Below are 10,973 nucleotides of genomic sequence, written 5' to 3' on the forward strand. Positions count from 1 at the left end.
ATTGATAGAATTATCATATTTGCAGATCTTTTAATTCGGGAATGGTGTCAATCAGTGCGTGGGTAATGGGCGCAATTATGACTGCGCGAAATTGTCTTTTGTGGTTCTCCAATTAATAAAGATTGATTGATTGTCAGACAGGACAATGAAATGATTTCAATGATGTATATTTCGATGCTTTTATCTACGTCATCACATCCGTACAGAATCAGAAGTTGGCTATGAGTATTAAAGGCAAAAAACATTTTTGGTTCCAGTGCACTTACATTAAACTTTGTCATTTCTCGAAATGTGATAAAGCATACTACTTTTAGCGCTTCGCGCAGGAAAATAAGTTATTTAATTTTCCAAAATCTTTTTTATTGGTCTTATTTTCGTTCGAAACAACTTTCTAAGTAACAGCAAGTCAATTGATCAGATACTAGAGGCGCGAGAAATACGCCTCGTTTTTATTTGAATTTGAAGAGACGTCGAAAAACTTCGCTCTTCGCGTGCTCTGTGAGTGTTGGTACGCCTCAAGCGCACTGGGGCCCTTTACATAAAACCTTTGCCATAAAAAAAACTATGGCAAACAAAATTATAACATTGAAATCTACAGTAAAAAAATAAAAAATCTGGCAAAAGAACTACCAGATTTTTTCTTTTATGCAACAGGCCCCTGGAGATCATTTTACGAATGTCAGAGCTGAAAGGAAGCACTTGTCATGCTATGGAGTCAGAAGGCAGAATGGACATTTGCTAGAACGAGATATGGGCAGTAATATTCTGTTCAATAAAAAATGACACTTATAAGGATATTTTAAAAATCCTATTGTTTACAGACTATGAGCGCCGCGTTCGCCGCTCATAGATGTCTGTAAACAATAAGATTTTTTTTGGCACGCCAAACTCATGATTCTATTTTTACGATCTATCTCCTTTCTTCTACACACAAAGAAGGGTGTAACCGTAAAAATTCCTCCCTTTATGTATTCCTATTCATAATTGTAATGGCATATCGGTTGTTGTTTGGAGACTGTGCAAATCAGTGCCCGGGTAATCATATCAATTAATAACAAAATACTGTACAGATCCTGGCATTTTCTTGGTCCCCCTAATAAAGATATACTATAATAAAAAAGAGGGGAAGAGGGAGAGAGAAAACGAAAATACGAAGAACAGGAGAAGAGAAATGAAAGAAGAAGAAAATGAGTGGAGAATTGGCAAATTTGTTAAAGAAAATGTTCGACAGTTCTTCACATGGTCGCTTCAGAGCCAGTGAAAGAAAATAATAATCAGCTTGAATTAATTGGTCATTGACATACACAACTTGAACTTTATTTATTTCAAAACGTGCCAGATCAAAATATGTAAAAGTATCAGCAAGCGCTTCACGCTCGCATATTTTAATAAGGGAAATGCCCATCTTTTTATTTTAAAAGTTCATGGACATTCCCTCTTTTAGGTCTAAACTATAAGCCTAACCAATATAAGCTTTCGCTTTGCACTCGCGCTTTTTGTTTAATGAAGATCATATTGTACTTTCATTACAAATGAGCTCAAATTGAATAGTTTTCATGTCGGAAAATATTTTTTTTTATCTCGCGCTTCGCCCTCGCATCATTTTTTTTTTTGGAGATACTATCCAATTCATGGTTACAAAGGTGCTTGGGATGTGCAGCTTAAATGTTGGAATATCAAAATTTCCGCATACATTCGTAATTCCGAAGCTTCGTTATTCCGAAGCTTCATTATTCCGAAGATTCGTTATTACGAAGGTTCGTTTTTCTGAAGGTTCGTTAGTCTGAAAACAAAGTGAGGTTCGTAATTCCGAAGGTTCGTTAGTCCGAAAACGTAATGATTAACGAACTTTATTTCGTTTTCGGACTAACGAACCTTCGGAACAACGAACCTTATTTCGTTTTCGGACTAAAGAACCTTCAGAACATCGAGCCTTTTTTCGTTTTCGGATTATCGAACCTTCAGAATAACGAACCTTCGGAATAACGCCACAAATGTTCGGATTCACGAACCCTTTTACGTTTTCGGATTAACGAACATCGAGGTATAGGCAATTTACGTGTTTCAGAATTACGAACCTTCGGAATTACGAAGTGTAACTCAAAATTTCAGCTCACGCTCGCACAAATGTTTTGGTTGATACTCATAATCCAGTTCAGGGTAACGAAAAGTGCTTAGAATGTCCAGTTTGCAGGTCGAAATTTTAATCAATTTCAGCTCGCGCTTCGCACTCGCATCAAAAAATTGTTTAGTATCCGGTTCTACAAGTGCTTCAAATAATCCTGTTTTGAGGTCGTGCTTCGTGTTCGCATAGGCTATAAATTTTTTCATTAAGTTTTTATTGATCGATAAAATGATTACATAAATATCAAAATATAATTGAAATAAAGAACAGAACAAAAACAATGACCTTATCATGATGAATCAGAACAAAGCAGTATTACATGGAATAAAGGAGCTCAGCTAGAAAACAAGTACATGATGTAAAATCACACGATACCATATCTAGCAAATAAGAGCTTGTATACAAACAAAGTGAGTAATTGACTGCTTTGAATTTAAACATATTACAAATAGGTAAGGGGGACAACAACAACTAATTACGTAAAATCGATGGGAGGGTGCAAATGATGGCACCAAGAATAGTGGCCAGTGACTTCAAATCAATCTCAGCCCTGGTCCAAATTAAAGGTGCATACAACGAGAAATATGTAACAGCCTTGAGCAAAATACACCGTGTAACCACAAAAAAAAAACAAATCATGATCTACAAAGGGGCATAATAAGAAACACACAATATATTATCGGCAAAAGTCAGTAGCCCAATACAGAAATTAAAACACTCGTACATGTATGGTTTACAAGTAAATCAGAATAACAAAGTCAATATAAAAAAAATGCTCACAAATGCCTAGAGTAGCTTAATGGGGAAAAAGCATCTCTTGGGAACACACTGTAAACAAACAAAAAAAGAAAACTCCCCAGTTCCCCATCACAAAGGAGAGTAAAAACCAAGGTGTAGTAACTTGAAAAAAATCTATCAAAGTGCACATTAAAACATGTGCACATTATTTTCAAAAGATATAAAAAAAAGACATTACCTTATAAATAATGTAATAAAAATGTCACTATGGCAGGGAGATTAAAAAAATAGCATTAAGCTTCACTGATACACGTAGTATCTACACATGGGATAAAGAAGTATCTGTAGGGGAAGGCGGGGTAAGTTGAGCATAGGGGCAAGTTGAGCCACCAGCCCCAGGCCAATAATGAATGAGTCAGACATAGTGGTGGTGTCATGTATTGATGACCCATAGCATAACCCCTAACCCCACCACATTGTTTCCAACTTTGAAACAGAAAGTATTTTTTTAGAGGGAAAAATATGAATTTCAGCCAAAAAAGTAAAAAAGAGTGTGAAATAGATAAGTGCTTTATAAACACACACGTCTTTGAATATAATAAAGACATGATAACAATATTATTAGTCCAGGTATGGATCTTCATTCTTGTCATAGTCTTTTATGATGGATGCATAATAAATTTGTGGATACAAAATTATCGCACTAAGTTCGGACTGGGGTAAGTTGAGCCAAACAGCATGGGGCAAGTTGAGCCATGGTAATTCCTATGGTAATGTATCTTAAAAAACAAACAAACCATAAAAATAGATTGAAATGCAGGCTGAAAGGAGCAAATATACATGACTGCTCTTTTCCTTTTACAGGATGTTAGTATTTATAGAGAATTAGCAAGTGAAAAGACTTTAAACAAAAAATTGACATGCTGGTTCTCCCCCATACATTTTGTACATAGTTTTTGTGGCTCAACTTACCCCAGAAGGTGGCTCAAACTTACCCCATATATGGGGCAAGTTGAGCCATGTGACATCGGTTTTTTCAAAGGTCACGGTGATTTTCAGTGTTGGGGTAGAAAGTTATATATAGGTGGAAAATATTTCAGAATGAAATTTCAAAGCAAGGTACTTATTTCGACAAGATTATTAATCATATCAATTCTAACATGCAAAAAGCAAAAACTGTCACAACTTACCCCGCCTTCCCCTACAGGTAAACTTCTAAAAATATATCAGTACAACAATAAAATTCACTCCTGCGTACATGTAGATGAGAGATAATCAGTATGGAAAATAAGTCAGTTAAACAGCCTGTAGTCAAAGTCATAAACAAAAAAGACGAGCCATAACAACTGCTGTCCTCACTCTACTTGTTAAAAGGTAAAAAAATATTAAATATCATATAAGATTAAACAATTTCAGAGTCCATAAATATCACTTAAAAACATAACGCATGTATATTTAGTTCAACCTTTAAGCATGTAGAACTACGTGGAAGAGTAGAGTGTTCATGAGATCCATGAGTAGATGTTTTCATTTTAAAAAGACATTCTGTAATACAATAGGATCAATCTGCTGAAAAGACTTTCCCAGTGGTTGGGTCTCTGTACCGAATTTTGTCTGGGTATGCGAAAAAAGGCTTTTTTCCTTCTGATCGTAGATGCTTGAACTTCTCCTGCTTCTTCTGGCGTAATTGAAGGACTCTCTTTGATAGATCCTCAGCAACGAAGACCTTTCGATCCCGATATTTGGAATTGGACTCCTTCAGCTTCTTCACACACGCTTTCCTCACCCGTTCTTTGGTTGTGAAGGAAGAAAAAGCAACGTGGGGGTACGGTGACACCTTTCTATCTGCGAACAATCATCCTCCGAGACATCGGCATGTTGTAAGAAATCGGTGACAGTTTTCAAACAATCTTCATGATCTTGGTTTGGATGTTCAGGAATCCCAAACAGAACAATGTTCTTTCTCCTTCCCCTATTCTCTAGGTCATCCAATTTGGCAATGAGCACCTCCTTCTCCTTCTCTAACTGCTTGACAGAATCCTTCAGGGACCCCATATCAAACTCAATGCTCTTGACTCTTTCATCATGATCAGACACCTTTAAAGAAATGTCACTCAATTTTTTTTATCCAACAAAGCTTCAATGCGCGAGTCAAATCTTGATTCAAAGTCATTAAAAAATGTGACAAACCAAGTAGGAGGACCATCTGTGGATTCTAAATCAAGAGAACGCCTGGTGCTAGTGTTACACGAAGCCAAATGCGTAGCCGAATCATTTCTGTACTGACCTTTGGGAACAGCGTCTGCGTTCGTTTCCATACGGCTTTGGGGAGCGGTGGGACTAGAGTCAACAATTTTCGGCTTCTTGGAGAGCGGGGACGATTTGTTTGGGGTGTTTTTCAGCTGATGTGTACTCTTTGAAGGATCCATTGTTATATAAGGATAGTGTATATCATTTAAAGAGAACATTATGTAAATCCAGGAGATTCCATCACAAATCAACACGGTGAAATTTTGCTTCAAAGCAAGGGACACCAAAATTACATCTCGGAAGACATTGTACAAACAGCGCCCTCTCGCATAGGCTATTTAGTGAGATAGTATCCAGTTCAATTTTTACTAAAACAAGAATGCCCAGTTTTCAGGTCTGTATTAAATCAAAAATTGTCAGCTCTCATCGACTGTTTGGTGAGATACATGTACCATGCTGTTCTTACAAAAAGTGATTAGAATGTCCAGTTTCCGGGTCAAAAATATGGGCGCCTTTAAAGGTCAAGTCAATTTAGAAAAATGTTGATTTGAATCAATAGAGAAAAAACAGACAAGCACAATGCTGAAAATCTCATCAAAATCGGATGTAAAATAAGAAAGTTATGACATTTCAAAGTTTTGCTTATTTTTAACAAAATAGTTATATGAACGATCCAGTTACATCCGATTGAGATAGTCGATGATGTCACTCACTCACTACTTCTTTTGTTTTTTATTGTTTGAATTATACAATATTTCAATTTTTACGAATTTGACGATTAGGACCTCCTTGCCTGAACCACGAAATGTTAAAATAATGGAATTTCACGTGTTCAGGGAGGAATGAAACTTCATTTCACATGACAATGACGAGATGATAAAATACAAAAGAAATAGTGAGTGAGTGATGTCATTAGTTCCCTTATTTGCATATTGACCGAGATGTGCATTTAACTGTTTTGTGAAATAAAGCGAAACTTTAAAATGTCATACCTTTCATACTTTACATCTGATTTGATGAATTTTTCAGTGATATGCTTGTTGAATTTTTCTCTTTTTATTCAAATCAAGTTGTTGTTGGGTGGACTTGTCCTTTCAGCATCAGCCGAGAGTCCCCGGGCGTGGAGGAGGTGTTTGGCTCTTATACAGAGATAATCTCTCTGGTGTCATTAATTCACCAAATGTCTGAACATCTTTTGAATCTATATCAGTTACATATATGGCATCTAATGGCACTACTAATTTCGAGATTTTAGTCATACACAGACCACCAAGGTTTCAATAATTTTCTTCCTTTCTTGATGATTCTTCGGATCTATTGGATGAGAAATTGTATAATTTGTCCCTCCTATCCTTCATTTCTCCCGTTCCCCATTTTCTCTCTCATTTCTACCCATCCTTTCTTTATCCCTCTTCATTTCCCTTCTTCCCTTTCTATTCTTCCTTTTCTTTTCCTTCTCCATATTTCATAATCCCTTTCTTTTATTTCTCTTAATTCTCTCTCCCCTCAATTCCATTTTTCTTTTTGAAGGTTTTAACTGTAATGAAAAGAATATCCGTATTCAATGCTGTTGACCCATCAACAAATTAATGACCCCCCCCCCTCCATTTCTAAGAACATCCTGTCATGATTTGGAAGGCGGATGTGATCAAAGGAGAGGGGTGGGCGGACGAGGAGCAAGACTGTCCCGGATTGTTAACAATAACAAAAGACCCCCCCCCAAAAAAAAAAAAAAAAACGATGAGCACAGCCAGTTTTGCATTAAATAACTGATTTATTATCAAAGAATTGATGATCCCAATTGATTGCACGTTTTGACATAATGGGAATTCGCAAATGCAAATAATCGATAATGTTCATAATTGTGTTTTATTTTAGGTTCGTCATATTTATTGCTTTCTCTATTGATATGAAATGTAGTTGGAAATGTGCGGACTTATGTTAATAACTTGTCAAATTTGATTAAAAAAATCAAGTCTGCTTAATGTTTTGTTTTATATTGTTGGTATGCTTTTCTTCTTTCCATCCTGAGTCCCGGTCCCGTTAAAACTTAACAAAGACTATTTTGATATGTTATCTAGAAAGCTCTTACACTAATCATACGGAGATGAGATTGTAGGAGTATAGTTCACGCTGAAGGGTGGGGGATGGGTACGTATGGAGAAATGCATTTGCTAACAAAGATACAGAAAGAATCCTATACACTCCATTACGTTAAATCACAATTATTTCATATTTTCAAACAACAGGTTTGTATGGCATGTCTCCCTCGTAACGAAATAAGTTGCAGCAATAATACCTCATGCATTAAATCGGTTGTCAATCCATTTTTTTTATTCTTGGTGGACAAAATTTTGAAAGATATAATTTCATAGAATGAATTACAAAATAATAAATAGGGACATGACATCGGCAGCTTCAACATTGCATATTCATTAAGATATGCATATACATTAAAGAACTGTTTAACCGAAACAATACAAGACTTTGAAATATCACAACTTTGCTCTACCTTGACCGATTTTAATCACATATCCTGTGTTTCATTTTTCTGACCTTATTTCAAATGAACTGAACTTAAGAATTATTACCCCCCCCCAAAAAAAAAAACACATTACAGCATAATAAGTATAACTAAATATCACAGTTTACATGATAATAGGGGAAAACCAGAAAAATAGCCCGAATGTGAGTCGCATTTGGCACCATGCCCAAATAGAACATTTTTGTCTCGTTGAAAAAATAAGATTAATAATACACTTTGTACTCGCACAATTAAAGTTCATTTTTCTGATTTCAGTTCAAATGAACTGAACTTGAGGATTATCACCCCCCCAAAAAAAACAATTACAGCATAATAAGTATAACTAAATATCATAGTTTACATGATAATAGGGAAAACCAGAAAAATAGCCCGAATGTGAGTTGATTCTGGCACCATGCCCAAATAGTACATATTTGTCTCGTTGAAAAAAACAAGATTGATAATACACTTTATACTCGCACAATTAAAGTTGCACATACTTGACATAAACTAAGATACACATTGAAATGATACTGCCTGTAGAAGAAGAGTGGATTGACGACTTTTCAAAATCCATTTCTGTAACAGTCGTGAAAAACACGTCTGTTCATGGGCAAATACTTATATATATATATAAGTGTTAGAAAAAAGAAAAAAAAAGTAAAATTTGGCATGAGCCGACCTCGTGCGTGACCGACGTCTTCACACAACACGTCGGGGCGTCAGATCGTAATCGACGATCATCAGAAAATGATAAATGAGCACTGGAAAAAATTGTCAATGCCTCAGAGTTGGCGTTTGTTCGTGATATGATATCGAAAAAGTATCTATGTCGAAACGTTTTAATTAATTGCAGTAAACGAGAAAAAATAGTGACTTAAAGTAATAAGTTCGATACTCCAGCTGAAATATTTATTTAATATGGACTTTAAAAGCGCGATACTTCCATACAACATTTACACAACAAAAGAAAATAAGTCCCCCTAAATCAAAATGCTGTAACCGTTTAACAGAATAATTTTGACGCGTAATATTTTGTAGGTGTTTATTTACATTCATTACGCAACTCTTGGAAAAAAATTAAAGTGATGGGTTGAGTCATGCATGAGTAATCAAAGATTGAATTAAATATGACTATTTTTGAAAGTCACAAGAGTCGTTTTTCAGATTGTGTAAATACAAAGTTTGGCGAAGGACGTTTTTTTGTGAATTTCATGGTGCTAATGCTTTATTTATTATCCATCATTTAGACACTCCACATATTTTTTTTGATAAGTTAACGTGTGTTCCACATTTTTTTTGTGTGACGCATTATCATGTAATATCATATATGGGGTTTATGGTAGTATAACTTTAAAAAAGCACGTTAAAATTGAAAAATGTTAGTGGCTCCCCTCCCTCAACTGCTATACCCCTTCCCCATTTTCAAATGGTGGATTCACCACACACTAGTCCATAAATTCAACTGGGGAGCGTTTCATGAAAGGACTTGTCAGACGTTTTATCCGACAAGTCCTGTTTTATCCGACAGTTACTATAGTAACAGTGCTTCTCAACCGATCAGAATCCAGGAAAGTTGTCAGATCTGACAACTTGTCGGACGAAAATATTGATGAAACGCCCCCCCCCCCCCGGATCCTTAGAACTTTGTTAGGAAAAAGAATGCATTATGCAATATAAAGAGCATTCATTCTTATGTATTCAAGTGCTCAACCATGGAAGTGTAAAAAGGTTCGGAAAGTGTGTGGTGATAAAGATGATGGATGATAAAAACAACTGCAATTAAGTCACAATTGAAACTGAAATTGCCCCCCACTATTCGCTTCATAACACATCGATATGAGTCTGTGACATTGAAAATGCCACCCCCCCCCCACATTGATGCGTGCTCACTCATCCATAAATAAAATATCGATTTCATTTTTGCACAGAATTCTTCCCATAGGTTAATCAACTTACTGCCAAATGATAATGCTAAAGACAGTTTTGAAAAAAATGTTCCATTTTGAATATTAAAAAGGCTACTTATTCTTAGACATATGCACCCATAGTGTACACAATGTATACATGGGAGCGGAAATCAAAATTTTAACAAAAGTGAAAAAAAAAGGATTTGTTTCACGGACGGTTTTTGCTACTTCTGCCATCAGTTTTTGTCATGAAACTTCGCACATGGCTTCAGAGTGACACTATCCAAAAGTTGCGCACACCAAAATAATCATTTGATACGGCACAAAAAGGGGGCCAGGGCCTTGATTTTTCGTCTTATTTGCATAATTTTATATTATGTGCTCACTGAAACATTAGACATCGGGATTTTCATAAAAATAAATCAAAATGAAATATGCAAGAAGGTTTGTAACTGATATCTATAGTTAGCATTTGCATTTTTTCCAATAACGTAAAAAAGAGCTATTCACATTCCACATGTTCATTCAAGCGTGAATGTTTAATTTAACGTCTTTGAATCATTGAAGCATGTTAATTGGTCATGAATATAACGAAAAAAACGTTGGTAAGATAATTTCAGTTCCCAAAATGAAACGATACTTTGCCTCTGATATTTAAAAATCGTATTTTTTGTTTTCATAAAATGTTCATTGAACCATGAAATGATGAACATTATTAAAGTTACTCTTCCCCACGATAAATGTCATCATATTCGATCATTATATCAATAGAAATGTGTACGATTAGCCAATTTTAGCAGATTTTGACTTGTCTTTATTCAACGTGAAATTTTCTCCAAAAAGGTTGTATCGTCTTTTAGAAAGCGGCTTTCACAAGCCTTCTGTCGATTTTTCATGATGAGAATATTGAATTCGTTCCAACAAAATGCGATCAAAGTCATGATATTGGGCTTGTGACTTTTAAAAAAGTAACCATTTTGCCTTCCGACGGTGCGCTCTAAAGCATGACATAAAATACGTCAAAGAGTAGCTTTGCCTTATCAAATAACCTACACGCTCATGTGAAAATATATTCAAAACCCCCAGTGGGCAATTCCATACGTGTCGTACGGAACATTTTGACATCAATTTCTAGTTTCCTAGCCGAATGCTTGAGCAATTAAATATTGTTTTTTGTCAATGATAAACCTATAGTGGGTAGTCATGTGAAAAACTAATAGCCAACTAAAAAAAATGATTATGGGTAAATCATAGGTGAAAATGTTGTGTGTCGTACGGGATGCAGAAATTCCGTACGACACGCAACATTTTATGCTCTAATTCACCTATTAGACAAGACGAATATGGGGAGAATTCGAATTCAATGAGCATTTTGGGGTAATAGTTGCGAACCGGTCTATTTCACCTAATTTGAATGTGCTGAATC

At 35.6% G+C, this 10,973-nt stretch overlaps 1 protein-coding gene across 1 annotated transcript in view; it reads right to left on the reverse strand.

The window, feature by feature from the left end:
* LOC121422025 (multiple epidermal growth factor-like domains protein 10) overlaps positions 1–4,918 on the reverse strand; it is a 59,068-nt gene extending 54,150 nt beyond the window's left edge. The window contains exon 1 of the mRNA XM_041616827.1: positions 4,693–4,918. Coding sequence (XP_041472761.1) covers positions 4,693–4,918 — 226 coding nt within the window. The remainder of the gene's footprint in view (positions 1–4,692) is intronic.
* Positions 4,919–10,973: the final 6,055 nt, after the last annotated feature.

Source organism: Lytechinus variegatus, chromosome 9 (genome assembly GCF_018143015.1).
Source record: "Lytechinus variegatus isolate NC3 chromosome 9, Lvar_3.0, whole genome shotgun sequence".
NCBI classification, from domain to species: Eukaryota; Metazoa; Echinodermata; class Echinoidea; order Temnopleuroida; family Toxopneustidae; genus Lytechinus; species Lytechinus variegatus.